Source organism: Clinocottus analis, unplaced genomic scaffold (genome assembly GCF_023055335.1).
Source record: "Clinocottus analis isolate CAN_PGR_092001 unplaced genomic scaffold, fCliAna1.0.p SCAF_1, whole genome shotgun sequence".
Classification (NCBI taxonomy): domain Eukaryota; kingdom Metazoa; phylum Chordata; class Actinopteri; order Perciformes; family Cottidae; genus Clinocottus; species Clinocottus analis.
The window spans coordinates 18,950,269-18,974,381 of NW_027175820.1; the positions used below are offsets into that span (position 1 = coordinate 18,950,269).

At 39.2% G+C, this 24,113-nt stretch overlaps 1 protein-coding gene across 6 annotated transcripts in view; it reads left to right on the plus strand.

Moving 5' to 3' along the window:
* Positions 1-352: 352 nt before the first annotated feature.
* Positions 353-24,113, plus strand: part of LOC137804221 (protein mono-ADP-ribosyltransferase PARP6) — a 29,100-nt gene continuing 5,339 nt past the window's right edge. For 2 of the 6 annotated variants that reach the window (XR_011080141.1, XM_068603454.1), the window contains exons 1-17: positions 353-635; positions 2,141-2,299; positions 14,389-14,466; positions 16,916-17,010; positions 17,611-17,671; positions 17,867-17,957; positions 18,128-18,194; positions 18,467-18,616; positions 19,840-19,990; positions 20,453-20,584; positions 20,795-20,890; positions 21,111-21,203; positions 21,462-21,587; positions 21,891-21,956; positions 22,346-22,413; positions 22,855-22,903; positions 23,068-23,180. Coding sequence is in view for 5 of the 6 variants with exons in the window: in XM_068603454.1 (XP_068459555.1) it covers positions 2,297-2,299; positions 14,389-14,466; positions 16,916-17,010; positions 17,611-17,671; positions 17,867-17,957; positions 18,128-18,194; positions 18,467-18,616; positions 19,840-19,990; positions 20,453-20,584; positions 20,795-20,890; positions 21,111-21,203; positions 21,462-21,587; positions 21,891-21,956; positions 22,346-22,413; positions 22,855-22,903; positions 23,068-23,180 (1,439 nt within the window). In the remaining variant the exon portion in view is untranslated. Of the gene's footprint in view, positions 636-2,140; positions 2,300-14,358; positions 14,467-16,915; positions 17,011-17,610; positions 17,672-17,866; positions 17,958-18,127; positions 18,195-18,466; positions 18,617-19,839; positions 19,991-20,452; positions 20,585-20,794; positions 20,891-21,110; positions 21,204-21,461; positions 21,588-21,890; positions 21,957-22,345; positions 22,414-22,854; positions 22,904-23,067; positions 23,181-24,113 lie in introns of those variants that run through there. The other 4 variants (XM_068603539.1, XM_068603706.1, XM_068603618.1 and 1 more) reach the window with 4 other exon arrangements.

Sequence of the window (24,113 nt, forward strand, 5' to 3'; positions counted from 1 at the left end):
AAATGTAAAGCACGAATATAGCATTAAGGATAGGGTTCCTTTCTTTTTCTAATTTTAATTCCTTTTAGACAAAAGCGTTTCAATATCAACCAGAAACTACCTCCAAAGCATGATTGCACAGTAATAGACACTGACTTATGCAATCACACACACACACACATACAGACACTCATACAGACACACACAGACACACACACACACACACACACACACACATGCAGATGCGTATAGACAAGCAGACATTTTTCCTCCATTCTCCCTCTCAGCAGCAGTGCAGTCAGCTGCAGGTCACATGACTGGCTTGCCTGGTCTCACTGAGCATGCTCAGACCCCTCAGTGTTGTCAGGCAAAATATAAGACAGCAGTAGCGGCAGAGATCTGCAATAGATAAACACACAGGCTCACACACACCAGCTAGATAGCACGCAGACATACACCACAAGCATAGAGAGACAGACGCTGTAGAATTGGGGAATTGTGACTCTGGATTCTCGAAAAATCCCATTTTAATGGGCTTATTGTCATTCATCATTTCAGTGGAATACAGCCACCGAGAGAGAGAGAAGCAGGTGTGCCCTTTAAGAGGGAGAGCAGCTGAGGCAAGGACGGCATCAGAGTCTCCATCCTCTGTGGAGGTAAGTGTGGATGGATGGGGTGGGGGTGCAGAGAGTGGGGGGAGGGGAAAATCCGCCTGACTGCATCTGTGTTTGTGTTAAATATCATCTCAAAGTGGAATGGGGACGATCGTGGTTGATGCGTGTGTGTGTGTGTGTGTGTGGGAGGATGCAGTTTGCCGGCATCTCTACTGGTATGTGAGACGACAGAGGCTATGAGAATGGCGGGCAGTGGGGGAGGTGGAGGGGTGTAGATGCTAGCAGGGTTGAGGACATGGCAGGGCAGCAGACATATAGACACAAGGAGAGGAGCTGAAGTGGAAGATGGTCATGACAGGGGAGTCTTTTTTGATAGGCTGCAGTTGATGTCTGGATGGTTTTAGACAAAGGAGGAGCCCAACCGTAGCACGAAGAAAAGGACAGATATCCACAACCAGAAAGAGAAAAACACAGTATTTTGATTTTTTTTGTTCTCTAGAAATGCAGATAATTGCCCAATCTCAGGCTTAGTATCCTTTGTTAGTCCAGCAAACAAAGAATAAATGCATAATTGGTCTTAATTTAATTATATTGACCTATTATAGCAAAGAAGCCTTCATGCTGGATGGCTTTGTATAGGCGGTCTACCCTGTACTGCCAAGCTACATTGCCATCCAGTCTTTGTTTGCACATGTCTCAGGATTCAGTGCTCATACATATTAAAAATTAATATTAATGTTATTTTGGCTTGACAGGCCCCAGACTATGTAGATTATAATTTGTATTCTGATACTGCAGTGGGAAATATGCAACTCTGCATCTGCAGCTTCAAGCCTTGTTGAACGGACACCATGCTCATTGTTTACATGTCTAAAACAAAATGTGATGGGCCGCCATGAAGCGCAGTGTGCTGGAGCTGCCTCTATTATATCATCCATGTTGTTTACCCTCACAGTTTTTCTTTAGATTTTTTCAAATGTATCTCCAAATCAAGTTTTTTGTTTTTGTCGTCATGGCCATACAGTAGATATTAATTTCAATACAATCATGATTGAATTGTGCTTGATTCTTGAGAAACAACTTTGATCTTTTAGGCAACACTGTGTGCCAAACATGTACTCTCCTTGTGCTAACAGGTGAAGTACATGGTGTGTAAACAATTTTCTTCCATTTATTTACCAAGACCAACAACGCCAGTCTAACAATGTGCTGACATAATTCTCTGTGCATCTAAAAAGGTGTGCCAAGCTTTTGAGCATTGTTATTAATAGATGGAGAGTCTGAAAACAAAACAAAACAAAGAAATGGATACATCCTGGGGACTGAACGTACATCACATATCTCCCACACATTCTATCCACAGTGATTAATGCCACTCTGAAAGGAGGCAGAGATGGCTGTTGCTAGGATACATGGCAAGGTGAAGTGCAGACCATTTAAAGAAAAGAGGAGGAGGGCACCATTTACAAAGCATGGCATCATTGGAGATGGCCTCTTTGTTTCATGTCGGTTGTCCGTTACTGAATTTTAATTTCTATTTCTCTTAGGTTTTGCAGTTCTAACGAGTGCCAGGAAGAGAGAGAGGGTCGGCCAAAGCGCTCCGGTTTTCTGTTCTTGTTCTGCCACCTGGAAATAGGCTGCAATGGTTGGCAGTATTCAAAGGCCTAAACCTGTCTGAGTGAGCCTTATGAACAGCAGAACCAATGGTAAGTAAGCTAGGATTATATTGGTGTAATAAGCAACGCATATGAATAAGCTGTGTCATCCATTCATGGTTTGTTTAAGATGAGCAAAGTGGTAAATTAAACTAGAAAATTTCGCAAGAAATTTTGAAAGTGTGGCTACTACTGCCGTAAGACGTCGCAATATATAGCTTTTGTTTCTGACGCCCGTCTCTCCTCCAAAGCACTTGAGTTGGTTTGTGTGTTAAACTGATTGGCTGATATGAAGCACCTGTGTGCTGCCGTCGTCATGGTGACCAAGTGAGCGCCAGCAGACTGATTAGAGGCAGACTGGACTGTGGACTTAAGGAAATAAACTACTGAACGTCCTGAACACACGCAAACATATATGAAATATCATATGACCTTATTAATGATCACAGTGTTGACAACTACACAATATAAAACACACGTAAACGTCTTTGTGTGTGTCTGTGTGTGTGTGTCTGTTTGTGTGTGTTTGTGTGTGTGTATGTGTTTGTTTGTGTGTGTGTATGTGTGTCTGTGTGTGTGAGACAAACAGACAGAGAGACAGAAGTCATCTGTGTTGTGTGTGCGTGTGTAAGTGTCTGTGTGTCTGTTAAACTGCCCTAACGAGAACACCTGTGGGTCGTTAGCTCAAAGGTTGCCATGGTGATGACTTCAAAGGGACTTCCTTACGCTGAGCTTAATAGACCTAAATACTGTGGAACTCCTTTCAAGCTATTTTAAAAAAATGGTACTTTAAAAGCTCCTATTGCTTCGATATCGCATATTGAGCGTTAGGAAGACCTGATGAACAGATACTGTGACTGGTGAGTCTGTACGATAAAACATGTGTCTGTACGGGCGATTTACAAATCAGGTACGAGCTTCAGGGGAGACGTGGTTTTGGAGGGAGATTTAACATGGCGGCGGATGGCAGAGCGAGGTGGACTCGCTCTCACATTCAGTCCGATTTCAAGACGTCTGAGTCCGTTGGATTCCTATCGACCGCAGTTTATGACAGAAGACAATATTTCCAACGTTTCTATCCAACAATGGTGTATGAAGAGTGAACATTGTGGGAGTAAAGACAAAATACGTTTTATTTTTTTAACAGTTTCTGTCGCTTCTTCTCACTCTGTTAATTGGTGCGCCACCCTCTATGAACATTTCGTGAAATTTTTTTTATGTTTTTTGCATTTTTCGGGAAAACGTACGGGCGAATCTCTTAGAAAAGTCATACCTCACGATTCCCGCGCAAACCGCACGTTTCGATGTAATTTTTGCGCATGTGCTGGCAACGCTCTGGGAGGAGTAGTGGTTTGACTATAAGAAGAATAATAATAATAACTAGAAATTGCATTTCCTGTGGAAAATGCGTTGGAATGCAAAAAGCTGAAGCATAAAGCTGAAATATTTGAAAGAAATTGCTGAATGTAGCTGAAAATAGTGAAATATAGTTGAATAAAGCTTAAGTGTCTGTGTGACTGTTAAACTGCCCTCATTCCAATGGTTGCCATGGTGATGAATTCAAACATCGGCAGTTACAATTAAAACAGGTGAATCTATATGAAAATAGAGGAATATATATGAACATGTAAAGAAAACTACCTGATAAAGTGTTGAAGCCCAAAAGCATTAAACTGAACTGTTGAAAATCCTTCTTGTTTAAATGTATAATTGGAAAAGTTGAAAGGAAAACTGCATCGTCTAATTACTGAACATAGTGAAATTTTGTTGAATAAAGCTTAAAAAAGCTTTAAAAAAGCTGAATATATTTGAAAATAACAAAACAACTGAATATATATGAAAATAGTGGAATATATATGAACATGTAAAGAAAACTACCTGATGAAAAGTGTTGAAGCCCAAAAGCATTAAACTGAACTGTTGAAAATCCTTGTTGTTTAAATGTATAATTGGAAAAGTTGAAAGGAAAACTGCATCATCTAAATACTGAACATAGTGAAATATTGTTGAATAAAGCTTAAAAAAGCTGAATATATTTGAAAATAACAAAACAGCTGAATATATATGAAAATAGTGGAATATATATATGAACAGATAGAGAAAGGGAGGGAGGGAGACAGAGAGAGAAGTCCTGTGTGTGTGTGCGTGTGTAAGTGTCTGTGTGTCTGTTGAACTGCCCTCATGTCAGAGGTTGCCATGGTGATGAATTCAAACATCGGCAGTTACAATTACTAACTGCCGATGATTATATGGAGTCAATGCTGGGAAACACCTATCCAAAAATCACCCAAAAAACATACTTAAAAAGCCCCAATTGCTTAGATATCGCATATGAAGCGTTAGGAAGACCTGATGAACAGATACTGTGACTGGCGAGTCTGTACGATAAAACATGTGTCTGTACGGGCGATTTACAAATCAGGTACGAGCTTCAGGGGAGACGTGGCTTTGGAGGGAGATTTAACATTGAAGCGGATGGCAGAGCGAGGTGGACTTGCTCTCACATTCAGTCCGATTACGAGACGTCTGAATGTGTTGGATTCCTATCGACCGCAGTTTATGACAGAAGACAAGATTTCCAACGTTTTGAGCTATAAATTATGCCCAAAGAGTACACGGTACGGAGTTTACGGCAAATTTAAAAAAAAAAAATCTTCAAGATCTGACGTGGGTCTGCCCTCTAACATGACATCACGTGCTCTGAGCTCCGCAACACACACTCATGCAAAAGAGAGAAAAGGCGGCAAAAAAACATAAAACTAAAACGCTGACAATTATGACAGTATAAAATATATCAATAAGTGGAGATATACGGTAATAGCTGAAAGTTTTGGCAACATTTTAAACTTGGAATGGTGTCTCTAGCTGAAAGCATGGCAGAGCCTTAGGCTTTTGGAGTTGAAGAAGTTTAAGCGGATTTTAAAACGTTTTTCCATTGGAAACCATTCATTTTTATTTTCATAAAAAGTTTAATAATTTAAATATTTGAAAAAATATGAAAAATGTAAAAGCGTAGAATAATAGCTGAACGTTTTGTCAACATTTGAAATTTGAAATTGTGTCTCTAGCTGAACGTATGAAGAACCTGTAAACGTTTGAAGTTGAAGATGATTTGAAGATTTCCCCATTGGGTCCCATTTTAAAAAAAATCATAAAAAGTTTAATAATTTAAAAATTTGAAAAGTCTGAAATTTGAAAAGGAAGTTGCACACGTGTGCTTAAGAAGCTGAATATTTGAATAATTGAACTTTTTTCTGTAGCTGAAAATATGAAGGAGTTGAAGAAGTCCAAAATACGTACGGAAGAAATAGAAGAATAATAATAATAAGTTTTTTAAAGATTCGAAGAACAATAGTTGGAATGCTCGAAGCATTCCAACTAATAATAACTAGAAAATTTCGCAAGAAATTTTGAAAGTGTGGCTACTACTGCCGTAAGACGTCGCAATATATAGCTTTTGTTTCTGACGCCCGTCTCTCCTCCAAAGCACTTGAGTTGGTTTGTGTGTTAAACTGATTGGCTGATATGAAGCACCTGTGTGCTGCCGTCGTCATGGTGACCAAGTTAGCGCCAGCAGACTGATTAGAGGCAGACTGGACTGTGGACTTAAGGAAATAAACTACTGAACGTCCTGAACACACACAAACGTATATGAAATATCATATGACCTTATTAATGATCACAGTGTTGACAACTACACAATATAAAACACACGTAAAGGTCTTTGTGTGTGTGTGTTTGTGTGTGTGTGTTTGTGTGTCTGTTTGTGTGTGTTTGTGTATGTGTTTGTTTGTTTGTGTGTGTGTATGTGTGTCTGTGCGTCTGTGTGTGTGAGACAAACAGACAGAGAGACAGAAGTCATCTGTGTTGTGTGTGCGTGTGTAAGTGTCTGCGTGTCTGTTAAACTGCCCTAACGAGAACACCTGTGGGTCGCTAGATCAAAGGTTGCCATGGTGATGACTTCAAAGGGACTTCCTTACGCTGAGCTTAATAGACCTAAATGCTGTGGAACTCCTTTCAAACTATTTAAAAAAAATGGTACTTTAAAAGCCACTATTGCTTCGATATCGCATATTGAGCGTTAGGAAGACCTGATGAACAGATACTGTGACTGGCGAGTCTGTACGATAAAACATGTGTCTGTACGGGCGATTTACAAATCAGGTACGAGCTTCAGGGGAGACGTGGTTTTGGAGGGAGATTTAACATGGCGGCGGATGGCAGAGCGAGGTGGACTCGCTCTCACATTCAGTCCGATTTCAAGACGTCTGAGTCCGTTGGATTCCTATCGACCGCAGTTTATGACAGAAGACAAGATTTCCAACGTTTCTATCCAACAATGGTGTATGAAGAGTGAACATTGTGGGAGTAAAGACAAAATACGTTTTATTTTTTTAACAGTTTCTGTCGCTTCTTCTCACTCTGTTAATTGGTGCTCCACCCTCTACGAACGTTTCGTGAAATTTTTTTTATGTTTTTTGCATTTTTCGGGAAAACGTACGGGCGAATCTCTTAGAAAAGTCATACCTCACGATTCCCGCGCAAACCGCACGTTTCGATGTAATTTTTGCGCATGTGCTGGCAACGCTCTGGGAGGAGTAGTGGTTTGACTATAAGAAGAATAATAATAATAACTAGAAAATTTCGCAAGAAATTTTGAAAGTGTGGCTACTACTGCCGTAAGACGTCGCAATATATAGCTTTTGTTTCTGACGCCCGTCTCTCCTCCAAAGCACTTGAGTTGGTTTGTGTGTTAAACTGATTGGCTGATATGAAGCACCTGTGTGCTGCCGTCGTCACGGTGACCAAGTGAGCGCCAGCAGACTGATTAGAGGCAGACTGGACTGTGGACTTAAGGAAATAAACTACTGAACGTCCTGAACACACACAAACGTATATGAAATATCATATGACCTTATTAATGATCAGTGTTGACAACTACACAATATAAAACACACGTAAACGTCTTTGTGTGTGTCTGTTTGTGTGTGTGTGTATGTGTGTCTGTGTGTGTGAGACAAACAGACAGAGAGACAGAAGTCATCTGTGTTGTGTGTGCGTGTGTAAGTGTCTGCGTGTCTGTTAAACTGCCCTAACGAGAACACCTGTGGGTCGTTAGATCAAAGGTTGCCATGGTGATGACTTCAAAGGGACTTCCTTACGCTGAGCTTAATAGACCTAAATACTGTGGAACTCCTTTCAAACTATTTAAAAAAAATGGTACTTTAAAAGCCACTATTGCTTCGATATCGCATATTGAGCGTTAGGAAGACCTGATGAACAGATACTGTGACTGGCGAGTCTGTACGATAAAACATGTGTCTGTACGGGCGATTTACAAATCAGGTACGAGCTTCAGGGGAGACGTGGTTTTGGAGGGAGATTTAACATGGTGGCGGATGGCAGAGCGAGGTGGACTTGTTCTCACATTCAGTCCGATTTCAAGACGTCTGAGTCTGTTGGATTCCTATCGACCGCAGTTTATGACAGAAGACAAGATTTCCAACGTTTCTATCCAACAATGGTGTATGAAGAGTGAACATTGTGCGAGTAAAGACAAAATACGTTTTATTTTTTTAGCAGTTTCTGTCGCTTCTTCTCACTCTGTTAATTGGTGCGCCACCCTCTACGAACATTTCATGAAATTTTTTTGACAGTTTTTGACGTTTTTTGCATTTTTCGGGAAAACGGCCGGGCGAATCTCTTAGAAAAGTCATACCTCACGATTCCCGCGCAAACCGCACGTTTCGATGTATTTTTTACGCATGTGCTGGCAACGCTCTGGGAGGAGTAGTGGTTTGACTATAAGAAGAATAATAATAATAAGCCCGCAGGAGAACATGAAGTGTGCTTGCAGCATGGGGTCTATGACCCCATGCGGCTGAAGCCACACTTAATAATAATAAGCCCGCAGGAGAACATGAAGTGTGCTTCCAGCATGGGGTCTATGACCCCATGCGGCTGAAGCCACACTTAATAACTAGAAAGAGCATTTCCTGCTGAAAATGCGTTGGAATGCAAAAAGCTGAAGCTTATAGCTGAAATATTTGAAAGAAATAGCTGAATATAGCTGAACATAGTGGAATATAGCTTAAATTAGCTAAATATAGCTAAATATATTTGAAAATGAAAAAATAGCTGAATATATGTAAAAATAGCTGAATATATTAATATAGCTGAAAATAGCGGAATAGATGAATATATAAATAAATAGCAAATCATTATTGAAAATATAGAAAAGGCAAAATACCTGCTAAAATTTTACAGTTCAAAGTCATTTAATTGAACTGTTGAAAATTCTTGTCGTTTAAATTTATAATTGGAAAAGTTGAAAGGAAAACTGCATCATCTAAATCAGGGGTGTCAAACATACGACCCGGCCCGCCACAGTGTCCAGTCCAACAGAAGAAAAAAAAAAGTTTTTTTGAAAAATTAAAATCTGTCATAGGTGGGGTTTGAACCACTGACCCTTTGCTCCTAAGGCGGAGTTGCTAACCACTGATCTACAGGTGCAGTTGGTGAGAGACCTGATATTACTGAGTGTCTACAAAACCATCCGTCAAACCTCAACGTGAACGTCAGTGACGCTGTTAATCCTGACGTTTATAACCAAAGTGACCTGCACACACGCGCGCGCACACACACACACGAACGTGCACGCGACCATAATAACACGTTCACGCGCGAGCACGGCCGTTCATGTGCGCGACCCGTTCGCGTGTGCGGCCGCTTACGTGCCTGCTGCCTGTAGATGCACAGACCAAAGGGCTGCTGCTGGGGACGGACCGGCTCTCCCATTCAGTCGGACCTCAACACGTCTTATCTGTTGGATTCTTATCGACCGCAGTTTACGGCAGAAGACAAGATTTCCAACGTTTTGAGCTATAAATTATGTCCAAAGAGTATACGGTTTGGAGTAGAGAGCAAGTTTGAAATATGTGTATCGCCAAGTGCCCTCGCTCTGGAGTCTGACGTCACCGCTGTGAGCTGCCCAACACACAATAATGAGAAAGGCAGAAAAGGTGCGGAAAAACTATAAAACGAAAACGCCTACAGTTAAAACACTATAGGAGATATCAAAAAGATGAGTAATACAATAACAGCTAAACGTTTTGTCAACATTTTAAAGGTGGAATGGTGTCTCTAGTTGAAGGCATGACAGAGCCTTTCCCTTTTGAAGTTGAAGAGTTGAAAGCGGATTTGAAGATGTTCTTCATTGGAAACCATTCATTTTTTTTTTATAAAAAGCTGAATAATTTTGAAAATTGAGAAAATATGAAAAATGTAAAAGCGTAGATTAATAGCTAAAGGTTTTGTCAACATGTGAAATTTTAAATATTGTCTCAAGCTCAACGTATGAAGAAACTGTAAACGTTTGAAGTTGAAGATGATTTGAAAATTTCCCCATTGGGTCCCATTATAAAAAAAATCATAAAAAGCTTAATAATTCAAAGATTTGAAAAGTCTGAAATATGAAAAGTCTTAGCCATCGTGTCCTTAGGTAACTGAATATTTTTATAATTGAACTTTTTTCTGTAGCTGAAAATATGAAAGAGTTGAAGAGGTCCAAAATACGGATGGAAGAAATAGAATAATAATAAAAAGTTTAATAAAGATTTGAAGAACAATAGTTGGAATGCTTGCAGCATTCCAACTAACTAGAAAATTTCGCAAGAAATTTTGAAAGTGTGGCTACTACTGCCGTAAGACCTCGCAATATATAGCTTTTGTTTCTGACGCCCGTCTCTCCTCCAAAGCACTTGAGTTGGTTTGTGTGTTAAACTGATTGGCTGATATGAAGCACCTGTGTGCTGCCGTCGTCATGGTGACCAAATGAGCGCCAGCAGACTGATTAGAGGCAGACTGGACTGTGGACTTAAGGAAATAAACTACTGAACGTCCTGAACACACACAAACGTATATGAAATATCATATGACCTTATTAATGATCACAGTGTTGACAACTACACAATATAAAACACACGTAAACGTCTTTGTGTGTGTCTGTGTGTGTGTGTATGTGTCTGTTTGTGTGTGTGTGTTTGTGTGTCTGTTTGTGTGTGTGTGTGTTTGTGTATGTGTTTGTTTGTTTGTGTGTGTGTATGTGTGTCTGTGTGTCTGTGTGTGTGAGACAAACAGACAGAGAGACAGAAGTCATCTGTGTTGTGTGTGCGTGTGTAAGTGTCTGTGTGTCTGTTAAACTGCCCTAACGAGAACACCTGTGGGTCGTTAGATCAAAGGTTGCCATGGTGATGACTTCAAAGGGACTTCCTTACGCTGAGCTTAATAGACCTAAATACTGTGGAACTCCTTTCAAACTATTTTAAAAAAATGGTACTTTAAAAGCCACTATTGCTTCGATATCGCATATTGAGCGTTAGGAAGACCTGATGAACAGATACTGTGACTGGCGAGTCTGTACGATAAAACATGTGTCTGTACGGGCGATTTACAAATCAGGTACGAGCTTCAGGGGAGACGTGGCTTTGGAGGGAGATTTAACATGGCGGCGGATGGCAGAGCGAGGTGGACTTTCTCTCACATTCAGTCCGATTACGAGATGTCTGAATGTGTTGGATTCATATCGACCGCAGTTTATGACAGAAGACAAGATTTCCAACGTTTTGAGCTATAAATTATGCCCACAGAGTACACAGTACGGAGTTTACGGCAAATTTAAAAAAAAAAAATCTTCAAGATCTGACGTGGGTCTGCCCTCTAACATGACATCACGTGCTCTGAACTCCGCAACACACACTCATGCAAAAGAGAGAAAAGGCGGCAAAAAAACATAAAACTAAAACGCTGACAATTATGACAGTATAAAATATATCAATAAGTGGAGATATGCGGTAATAGCTGAAAGTTTTGGCAACATTTTAAACTTGGAATGGTGTCTCTAGCTGAAAGCATGGCAGAGCCTTAGGCTTTTGGAGCTGAAGAAGTTTTAAAACGTTTTTCATTGGAAACCATTCATTTTTATTTTTATAAAAAGTTTAATAATTTAAATATTTGAAAAAATATGAAAAATGTAAAAGCGTAGAATAATAGCTGAACGTTTTGTCAACATTTGAAATTTGAAATTGTGTCTCTAGCTGAACGTATGAAGAACCTGCAAACGTTTGAAGTTGAAGATGATTTGAAGATTTCCCCATTGGGTCCCATTTTAAAAAAAATCATAAAAAGTTTAATAATTTAAAAATTTGAAAAGTCTGAAATTTGAAAAGGAAGTTGCACACGTGTGCTTAAGAAGCTGAATATTTGAATAATTGAACTTTTTTCTGTAGCTGAAAATATGAAGGAGCTGAAGAGGTCCAAAATACGTACGGAAGAAATAGAATAATAACTAGAAATTGCATTTCCTGTGGAAAATGCGTTGGAATGCAAAAAGCTGAAGCATAAAGCTGAAATATTTGAAAGAAATTGCTGAATGTAGCTGAAAATAGTGAAATAAAGTTGAATAAAGCTTAAAAAAAGCTTAAAGCTGAATATATATGAAAACAGCTGAATGTATATGAAAATACTGGAATATTTATCAAAACAGGTGAATATATATGAAAATAGTGGAATATATATGAACATGTAAAGAAAACTACCTGATGAAAAGTGTTGAAGCCCAAAAGCATTAAACTGAACTGTTGAAAATCCTTGTTGTTTAAATGTATAATTGGAAAAGGTGAAAGGAAAACTGCATCATCTAAACACTGAACATAGTGAAATATTGTTGAATAAAGCTTAAAAAAGCTTTAAAAAAGCTGAATATATTTGAAAATAACAAAACAACTGAATAAAACACCTGAATATGTATGAAAATAGTGGAATATATATGAACATGTAAAGAAAACTACCTGATGAAAAGTGTTGAAGCCCAAAAGCATTAAACTGAACTGTTGAAAATCCTTCTTGTTTAAATGTATAATTGGAAAAGTTGAAAGGAAAAGTGCATCATCTAAATACTGAACATAGTGAAATATTGTTGAATAAAGCTTAAAAAAGCTGAATATATTTGAAAATAACAAAACAACTGAATATATATAAAAATAGTGGAATATATATGAACATGTAAAGAAAACTAACTGATGAAAAGTGTTGAAGCCCAAAAGCATTAAACTGAACTGTTGAAAATCCTTCTTGTTTAAATGTATAATTGGAAAAGTTGAAAGGAAAAGTGCATCATCTAAACACTGAACATAGTAAAATATTGTTGAATAAAGCTTAAAAAAGCTGAATATACTTGAAAATACCAAAACAGCTGAATAGATATGAAAATAGTGGAATATATATATGAACAGATAGAGAAAGGGAGGGAGGGAGACAGAGAGAGAAGTCCTGTGTGTGTGTGCGTGTGTAAGTGTCTGTGTGTCTGTTGAACTGCCCTCATGTCAGAGGTTGCCATGGTGATGAATTCAAATATCGGCAGTTACAATTACTAACTGCCGATGATTATATGGAGTCAATGCTGGGAAACACCTATCCAAAAATCACCCAAAAAACATACTTAAAAAGCCCCGATTGCTTCAATATCGCATATGAAGCGTTAGGAAGACTTGATGAACAGATACTGTGACTGGTGAGTCTGTACGATAAAACATGTGTCTGTACGGGCGATTTACAAATCAGGTACGAGCTTCAGGGGAGACGTGGCTTTGGAGGGAGATTTAACATGGCGGCGGATGGCAGAGCGAGGTGGACTTGCTCTCACATTCAGTCCGATTACGAGACGTCTGAATGTGTTGGATTCCTATCGACCGCAGTTTATGACAGAAGACAAGATTTCCAACGTTTTGAGCTATAAATTATGCCCACAGAGTACACAGTACGGAGTTTACGGCAAATTTAAAAAAAAAAAATCTTCAAGATCTGACGTGGGTCTGCCCTCTAACATGACATCACGTGCTCTGAGCTCCGCAACACACACTCATGCAAAAGAGAGAAAAGGCGGCAAAAAAACATAAAACTAAAACGCTGACAATTATGACAGTATAAAATATATCAATAAGTGGAGATATACGGTAATAGCTGAAGGTTTTGGCAACATTTTAAACTTGGAATGGTGTCTCTAGCTGAAAGCATGGCAGAGCCTTAGGCTTTTGGAGTTGAAGAAGTTTAAGCGGATTTTAAAACGTTTTTCCATTGGAAACCATTCATTTTTATTTTCATAAAAAGTTTAATAATTTAAATATTTGAAAAAATATGAAAAATGTAAAAGCGTAGAATAATAGCTGAACGTTTTGTCAACATTTTAAATTTGAAATTGTGTCTCTAGCTGAACGTATGAAGAACCTGTAAACGTTTGAAGTTGAAGATGATTTGAAGATTTCCCCATTGGGTCCCATTTTAAAAAAAAACATAAAAAGTTTAATAATTTAAAAATTTGAAAAGTCTGAAATTTGAAAAGGAAGTTCCACACGTGTGCTTAAGAAGCTGAATATTTGAATAATTGAACTTTTTTCTGTAGCTGAAAATATGAAGGAGTTGAAGAAGTCCAAAATACGTACGGAAGAAATAGAAGAATAATAATAATAATAAGTTTTTTAAAGATTCGAAGAACAATAGTTGGAATGCTCGAAGCATTCCAACTAATAATAAGTTTTTTAAAGATTCGAAGAACAATAGTTGGAATGCTCGAAGCATTCCAACTAATAAGCCCGCAGGAGAACATGAAGTGTGCTTCCAGCATGGGGTCTCTGACCCCATGCGGCTGAAGCCACACTTAATGACCTCGCTGTGGCTCCTCACAGACGTCCAGACTGTAGGTTTGGCAAAAGGGTCTCTGGGCTTCAGGCTTTACTGAAAATTACACAAGACATGGTTATTTTGCACACTCACACACACACACACACACACACACACACACACACACACAACAAATCTGATTAACTCATCATTGATAGTTAGTTGAGTATTCTTTTGAAGGTTGCATTCGTCCTGTCTTTTAGAAATAAATCGCGCCTCTTCGTTTCTCTTTTTTTTTTTTTTATAGATGCTATATAAAGCACTGTTTTGAAGCTGGGTGTTTTGAACAAGAGGCTAAATAGGGAGATGTGAGAAAGGATGTGAGATGAAAGGATGATAGAGAGAGGTTGCATTTTTCCTTCCGCTCCACTATAATGGCCTTTTCACAATGTGTGGGCCCACAGGACATCAAAGGCCAGTGTTGGACAGATGAGGAGTCGGACGGGGAGAACGAGTCAGAACAGTTCCTGTATGGCATTCAGGTACAGCAATGGCAACTCTATTACCCTTACTCTACTAATAGATGTGTTTTCTCTGGTATTTGTCAATAATGGTGCTTAATACCATCTTTATCATCGTTTTACATTTCCATTACAATAATCTCAGGTAGTTCAACATTTTTTTTATTTTTTACTAATTATTATTATTTTATTAATCAACCACCAATTTACTAACCACCAAGTGTAAACTATTTACTGATATGATGTGTTTATGACAAGTTCCCCTGCTGTAATATATTGGCAGCAAAACATCACATACTAATTGGACAGTTCAACCATAGTTAACTACTGCACATTACACAGAATACCAGCCACTAGTTTTCAGTGTATTATCAGAGATGTAGGTGTTGGTCAAGGGAGATTTTGACCTGATAATGGAACCAGACAGTAGATCAAGGGTCATTTTGGATTGTTCTGGGGATTGTGGATATTCTGACCAAATGTCATTGGAAAGTGGTGAATAGTTGTTGAGATAATTTGCTGTAGTAGTGCAGAACAGATGGACTGGCTCACTGACATTTCCATCTTATTGCCTCACTGCTGGCAGGGCAAAAACATTCAAATGAATCTGAAGCAGGATATTTAGCAAGAATATGAGTGTAAGAATATGTCAATATTTAACAACACTCCGAGCTTTGACTTTTTGCAAACTGATAACAGCAAATATGACATTTACCTCTAATGTACAATACAGTTCTAGTACAATCACCCAATGTGACCTTAAGTATCAATCCCAGGCAACACTGTCAAAATCATTTCCGTGGCCCCCATTTAATGTATAATCTCATCTCGTAAAGTTCAATGCTTTACTTCCAAATAAGATCTTAATCTGTTAGTCATCCTTTTTTTTACTGTTATCGTCCAAGTCCTGTGATTGAAATGTAAATCCAGTCTGGGATTTAAAGCTCATTTATATGCAGTAAGAGAACATGAAAGCAGCGTAGTAGAGATAAGGATGAAAGTGTAGGATCTGCTCTACACACAGGAGAGCTGAGGAGAAGACAGCCTGACTTCAAGTCTAGACACCAGGATCAAGTATGACAAACTTCAGTCAAAAAATGCTCGAAATGGAGGATTGGAAAGTATCAAATGACAGGATATAAAATAATCACTGAAAAGCAATTTAACAAATGTACAAATTATTTCCTTAACAAAATAGTTTGTTTCTTCATCAAATGTTACATTATGTAACTGTCTCTTCTGTTGCAAATATGAGATGTGCTCGATGTTGGATTGGCGTTAGGAAACAGTTTGAAGCGTGGTTGAAGACGTGACAAAAAGTCATTCTTTTGACTAGAAACACGTTTTCATTTTGAGTTAGCTGTACAGCCTGAGAGTCTAATCAAGTGAACAGAGAGGTCTGAACAGTTAAGCTTCTGGCAATGGTTAAATAGTTGAAATAGTTAGCTAAAAATAATCAATCATATTGTGGTAATTATGATGAATAATGGTTCAAATAGATAGCTAAAACTAATAGATACATAGTTGCAATATTTAGCTATATACAATTGTTACTGTATATGGTTGAACTAGAAAGCTAAAAATAATGAATAAAAAGCTTGAATAGTTTGGCAATTATAACAGATATATAGATGTATAGATAGCTAAAAGCAATAGATAGATGGTTATAATATAAACATCCACTAAGCATCATTGTCACAATATCCACTATAATAAATCGTCTTAATTCAATTTGAAATAATCTTAAAATGATAACGGTCTCCCTTGCTGCGGAAAGCACCTCTTCCATCTACCACACGCATCTTTCACATACATGCTGGGAATAGATTAACTCGACTAAGAATGAGAAGGGACATAATTACCCCAGGATGGGGAAAAATCTTTCCGCCAGTCAGCTTTTACAGATTTAAACATCCTTCCGTTTAATATACTACAGCGACTCGAACTGTTACTTTGCATATATTCTTAAATTTGAAAGCAATGGCACCTGCCATCATACCTCGTACATACATGCTTGCCATGTCTGCTATCAATAACTTGGCTTTTTGTCTGCTTGTCCGAATGCGCTCCTTCTGGTCTTAACTTTCTTCTGTAATGTATCTTGATTTAATTGTCTTTTAAACATGTATTTATATTAATGGTCTGTATTTTACTTAACCTACTTCGCTTGATACTTGCTCTACTCCTTCTAAGCGTTTTTTTTTTTTAAAACTGTTTATCAGATGTTTTGCTTTCTCCGGCTCAAATTTGACATGCTGTGTGTTTTATTGTTGTTTTAATGGCTAATATAGCAGCTGGCCAAGGGACAACAGTCAGTAGATTTAGCCTTGTATCTAACACTGGCACATTGACAGCGATGTTGCTCAACATGCATTGTCAAATAAAATTGAAAAAAATGTATTAACATATGAGGAACATGACAAGGGTACTTGAATTCATCTGCGTGTGCTGTGTATACTGCTTGCTACAGGGGAGCTGTGCTGCTGACCTGTACCGCCACCCTCAACTGGATGCAGATATTGAGGCAGTAAAAGACATCTACACTGACAGTGCTGTCTCTGTTAGGTACAGCACAGATACACAGAAACACACACTCACACACACAGGCACAATTCAAAGGTTGTATGTATTTATTTTGAAAGGGCTCAATACAAACATTCAGTAGATTACCATTGCTTTCACACGACTCATGTGGCTCACATCTGACAATCCCAACAGTGCTGACAGAGCGAAAAGTCTTTACATGAGAGCGAATGGTAGGCTGGGCGCTAAGGCACTCAGACATATGAAAGTAGTGTGGAGAGGCGGTTATAGGCTAACCTCTGTGGCATGCTCACATGTACTAACATGCTCAAAAAGGCACGCCTCGACACATCAGCTACGTAAACAAATCTCAGCGAAACTGAGATCACAAACAGAGGGAGAGTGACTTTCTCTGATCAGGTAGACACTACTCCACAATATTTTGGCATTTCAAATAGTTGTTGAATGCTATATTAATGCTCTGAATATTGGAAAGAGAACTTTTAACTCGGCATTGTCTGGAGAAACAGGAAAGAAGCGTGCCTATTTCCTCCCTCAAGGGATAATCAGTGGAAAGTATTGCAGTTTAATGTATCCCGCTACGTATGATGAATTAACTGTATCTGTTGTGCCTCTGAACAGGGAGTATGGAACCATCGATGACGTGGACATCGATCTTCACATTAACATCAGTTTCTTAGATGTGAGTCAGCATTTGTCTCTCTCTCCACACACCTCACCCTTGCACATTACTATTCCAACGTTGACATTTTGCAAAGTAACACATCATTTATAATGCATTGTATGCTCATAATTTATTTATCTAATGAGAAATGGCCCTAATTAGGATGCTAACTCTGTATATTTGTGTGTATGTGTGTGTGTGTGTCTGACTCAGGAGGAGGTTGCAACAGCTTGGAAAGTTATCAGAACAGAGCCCATTATTCTGAGACTGCGCTTTTCTCTTTCTCAGTACCTCGATGGACCTGGTGAGTAAAGATGTCAGTGTGGATGTTGGTTTTCTGGGAGGGACTTTAGGTATTTGTGCCACTCATTGAGCGTAGGAGGTGAGTACAGTATGTGCTACACAAGAGGGAGAGAGAAAGAGAGAGCTTGTGTATCTGTACAATGTGTAATAGTGTTAGTCATCTTCACTCAGAGCCATCAGTTGAAGTGTTCCAGCCCTCCAATAAAGAAGGTTTCAGCTTGGGCCTGCAGCTCAAAAAGTAAGTCATTTGATTTAGTATAGTGAACATCTATGTTTTATCGTGAAATTATTGTAGATTTGATCATTTAACATCAGATTTTGCACAACCAAATGTGCAGCATTAGAAATACAAAGCACATATGATTTTTTTTTCATGTCTCATTGCCTAATCCACTCAGAATAATAATGCATATCAACAACAAACAAAAAAGAAGATTTAAAGAGTAATTCACTCCGTCAGGTTCACTCACATATCTTTCTGCTTGGCTGTCCTTATTTGTAACGTGGCAGGATCCTGAGCACATTCACTTCACAGCAGTGGAAGCACCTCAGTAATGAGTTCCTCAAGGCCCAGCAGGAGAAGAGGCACAGCTGGTTCAAAGCCGGAGGAACCATCAAGAAGTTCCGCGCCGGGCTCAGCATCTTCTCCCCCATACCTAAGTAGGTCTCTCTACCACTGTATATCTCTATTGGGACAACTACACGCCCATGCCTACGTTTCATATATGGCTAAACAACATGTTTCAGATAAACAAACAATATATAACAGATATATGTTTTTCATTTCATTGCAAAATCCACATGTCTGTAGTTCCCAGTAATAGAGCTCAGTTGTTTTATTGATATTGTGATGCTTTGGTTTTGATGCGGATGTCTACAAAGACACTTTCGTTAGTTATTGTCCTGATTTATTATCTGAACACTTTGTTTCCAAGTGTCTGCAATCACTCATGGAGTAGAGCACAGATTAATTAACCTCAAGTGTGGAAAGATTTAGGCTATTTTTGTGTCCTTTGGGCATAACATCCGTAGTTTGTTATGGTGTTTGTTTTCCACAGTAGGTAGCTATTCCTATCACTCCAGTGAAAAGAGTTTTATATGACATTTTTCATTTTTTTGGAAAGGTCCTATGTGAATAAATGTACTTACATGCAAGATTGAGGATGTCTGTCGGTAGTCTTGGAAATATTTTGAGAAGGTTGTGTCTGTGAAAGATGAACTGTAGCAAATCAGACAAGCGGAGAAAAAGAATCTCTTACATTGCATGTTGCACATTGACCTTAACTCAAAATTTGACACACCCAACCAATTTCCCCAAGGGGGGGGGGGGCGTACCCTCCTCGGCCTCTGTCTTACTCTGCAATGCTTTGACAGTTATGGGTGCACAGGGATTGAATCTTGGCCCACTCGATGGAGGTCAGTCCCACTAACTACTAGGCTGTCTTGACATGCTCACAACGTGACAGGAGTCGCATGTCGAGTGTGTACCATCGATAATGTACTGAGAGTGATGGTGGAAATGAACACTGGTTCTTGAATGTTAACAGTTAGTGACTTGAGCTGCTGCCCAAACAGATTTCACTTGTCAGAGTTGGTATAATACTCCAAGTGCAGCGTGAGTGTGTATTTCTTTAACCCAGGTACCGACTATGTGAACACATTTCAGTCTTACCACGCAAGACTACTGCTAAGGAGATGATGCCAATGATATTATTGATAATTGAGATTTATTCCAAAACGTTACAATGATGAGTTCTGAAATCCGTGATTTGGCCCTATGAAGTTAAACCCTCCATTATGTAACTTCTCCAAGCTCATTTTTTCCTTCTGCGAAAAATGGCAGATGAAGTGATGCACATGGATTGTGTCTTGCTTTTTTCTAGGTCTCCGAGTTTTCCTCTGATCCAAGACACAGTTTTAAAAGGCAAGCTGAGCGTCCCTGAGCTGAGAGTGACCCGCCTGATGAACCGCTCTATCTCATGTACCATGAAGAATCCCAAAGGGGAGCTTTTCAGCTATCCACCAAACAGCCAGGTAAGTTATGTTCTGGACAGACCATCACCCATGCGTCTTTCAGATTTAACATTCGATACATCTCAGTTCAAATTTGAATGTAAGGACATGGCTAAATGACTAAATACCACTGTCCTCACACGTATTTACATGAATGTGTCTCACTCACGTGTTAAGTTGTGATCATAGCATTTTGTCACATTTCTCGAAACTTTACACTCCTTACATGTGACATTGCTGATTTTAATACTCATGATGCCACGATAAGGAATTAGAAATCATCGAGAGTAGTAGACTATGTTTATGGCGAATGCTGTTTTTATGGCACTGTATCTTTCTGTTTTAATCCACTGTGATTCACTCTGACCCTCTTCTCAGTCACCTGCCACCTGCACTGTTCCCTCCTGAGCCTTTCCTTACCCCTACCGTAACATGGCTGCTGTGCCGTTTACCATAATGCTTTGTCTTCACTTGACCCATCAGACTGTGGCTGTCCCGGCGGCCAGGGCCCCTGCGCAGATTACCACGAGGCAGCTGATTGAATTGTTTTTCTCATCCCAGGCGGGCGGCCACTGCAAGAACATCCCTACCTTGGAGTATGGCTTCTTAGTGCAGGTTAGACCTCAAGGAGATATTTGCTGGCAGTGGCCAGGGGTGGAGCCCAGAGTTCATTGTTGTTCTAGGACATCCTAACAGGTTCCAGTCACGAATGCAGTACACCATTGTTGTTTGTGCCAATTCTGCTGCCAAACCAGTCCTTATTGCTTTGTGTAGCAGTTCTTCATTTAGGAATGATAACTGGGAACACTACTTTTCTCCAAACAGATAATGAAGTACTCAGAGCAGAGGATCCCCACGCTCAACGAGTACTGCGTGGTGTGTGACGAACAGCACGTCTTTCAGAATGGATCCATGCTCAAGGTATCGCTTCAGAAACCTTCCGTATTGGTTCAGAAAAGAAACGCTCCTGTTGATGGATTTTCCACAATTGTGGTTGTTAGGGAGAAAAATAAAGAGTGAGGAAGAGTGTGTGTCATTACCTGTGTGCAAGAGCGTACTTGTGTTTTTGTGTAGATATGTAGTACACGTTGAAATGAGTGTATTCTCAACCCTCTTTGTGTGCATGTGTGTGTTTATATAGCCGGCTGTGTGCACCAGGGAGCTGTGTGTCTTCTCCTTCTACACTCTGGGTGTAATGTCCGGAGCTGCAGAGGAAGTGGCCACCGGAGCAGAGGTGACAACAAAACAACTGACACAATACATAATATCATTCTGATTATTTGTATTTCTTTTTAAGAAGGAAGGCCAAAAAACTAAGCACAAACGTCAATCACTGGCACATGTGATAATGTTAGTTTCTGATTATTCGATATGTGTATGCGTCATTGGAACTGAATTGGGTCCTTCAGTCATATCGAGTCAATAAAAGCATACAAATTAGTTGCATTAAATAATGGCATAACATGTACATTTAAAATCCCTCTCTCCGCAGGTGGTGGACCTACTTGTGGCGATGTGTAGAGCTGCTCTTGAGTCTCCCCGTAAGAGCATCATCTTTGAGCCCTACCCATCAGTCGTTGACCCCAATGACCCCAAAACTCTGGCCTTCAACCCAAAGGTCAGCATCCTCACTGCTAGAATCGTGATTACTAACAAAACCAATGCACGTATCTAAATTTGTAAAACAAATTGACTCTATTAAAACTACTTAGAACAAATCATTGTAGTTATACGTAGATAAAATGAATAAAGTCATTTAACTGAAGGGCTTAAGATGGTATCAATGTATAGGATAGGAATCATTTGGAAATAGTGACTATTGTTTGGGATACCTTTACCTCTACAAGTGATTTTAGATGTCTGTATGTTGTTCCCTCTATCATTGCATACAATGGATGTTCGGCTCAACCGATGAACACAGAAGAAGAATTATGAGAGACTGCAGAAGGCATTGGACAGCGTCATGTCCATTCGGGAAATGACCCAGGTACAGGATGGGCAGGAATGAAAGAAAGGGCCACACTGGATCTAGGCTATAGATGCTCTTTATGTAAAATGTTTAGGACGTGATCTACGTTTCTTTTGTTTATTTATACAAACTGTTGTCCTTTAGACAGTCCTGTATTTATTTAACTGTTTGAGCTGTGTGGGTGTGGTCTTTGTTTATGAAAATCACAGCTGTTTATGATTAGTTTATCTTCTCGATTGATCTTCCCCACTCTTGTTTCTATTACTTATTTACCCACTGTGGCTTGACTACATCTTTACTATGTATAAAACACATAGTAAGTCTAGATCCAAACACTTGCTTATATGGCTTTGGGGAAAACAATCCTGAAAACTGAAAACTGCACATGCTTGTGTGCTTTTTGTCAGGGCTCATATCTAGAGATCAAAAAACAGATGGACAAACTTGACCCTTTGGCCCATCCTCTGCTACAATGGTGAGTTGAGGATTTAAAAAAATGGTTTTGCTCTGCTTTGCATGTAGAGAGTATATCAAACATACCATATTAGTTAAATAATTATTGATAAGACAGTAATATGTATGGGATTATGCCAATAGGCCTCATGGAGGACATTTTGACATTTCACAGTAGGAAAAGCCCAGCTGTAAATACTGATGGCTGATCTCCATTTGACTGTCTCATGTTCCTGCTCTTGTGCATAATGACTCATTGTCACACTCTCATGGCTTTCTGCAACACTTGAATAAGACAGAACCATTGTTAATGTTAAGAGTAACACCCATGTTTTACTATTTTACTTCAAAATGGCTGCTGTGAAAAAAAGGCCTATTTTGGTTCAAGCAGAATGACCGCACAATGACGAGTACTTTACATTTTGTTATACCTTATTTGAGTCATGCTTTGATCTTTTTGCAGGATTATTTCCAGTAACAGGTCTCATATCGTCAAGCTGCCTCTGAGTAGGGTAGGAAACAGAACGACATCCCATCAAGTGCCCTTTTTTGTGAAATATGTATTTGTATTACTGCTGCATTATGTCATTTAATGGTTCATGCTCACTCTCTATCTGTCTGTTTGTCTCTTTTTCTCTCTTGCTCTCACTTGTCCCTTATGATCTCATTGTGATAGCAACTGAAATTCATGCACACCTCCCACCAGTTCCTGCTGCTCAGCAGCCCCCCAGCCAAGGAGGCTCGTTTCCGCACTGCCAAGAAGCTATATGGCAGCACCTTCGCCTTCCAGTGAGTCCACTTGGTTCCTCTCATTGGCTGACACAACATCCATACAATCACAACTCTACGCTTTTATCAAATTACTACTTTGTGTAGAGAGTGTAAAGCTACACTTACAGAGTTCAAATCATTTTCTGTTATAAAAATATCAGAAAATAGTTTGTGGTTATTTGATTGTTTAGCTTGTGGCTCTTGAGCAAATATAATGTGAGACATTACTTACTTTACATAATGGAACTCAAATCACTAAAATGCATGCATAATTTAGCGTAACAGCAGTGCACACTGTCAAACATGAACATGTCTCAGTGTAACACCTGGTCATCATGTTGCGGATGGGGGAGCCACTCTAGCAGATTTTGATGGAACCATAACAAACAATCGCACAGAGCACTGACCATTCTCTTGGACGGAGAAACCACCTTGCTCAGCCAGTTCGTGGAGCCAGTTATATCTGTGAGATCAAGATTTGTACTGTAGCAGATGGGGCTTCACTGAATATTTTAGATACACAAGACCCATCTGGGCTCTGGCAGTGTACAGCGAGCACACAGTCTCTCTTTTTATGCTGGTTAATACAAACAATGATGAACAAGAAATGCCAATTTTGCATATTTTTATTTAAATAGAAACATTTGAAAATACAAATAGTCAGTCAATTGCAATCTGCAAGAAGGGAGAAAGTATCAGCGGTTTGGTTTTCCTGTTTATGTATTAGAGAAGAACAAGGACTTGATACTGCTTCAAAACGAGTTAAAAATAACAGCAATCGTGACACTGCTCTGTGTTGTAAGACTAGAAAAGTCTAGAAACCTGCACTGGGGAACGTATTCAAATAACTCATCCTGTCCGGAAAGACAGCAGTGATGGGATACTTGGATCTTCAACTTTTTCAAATATTAAACAACATACATTGGGAATACTATGATGATGTAACGGCAT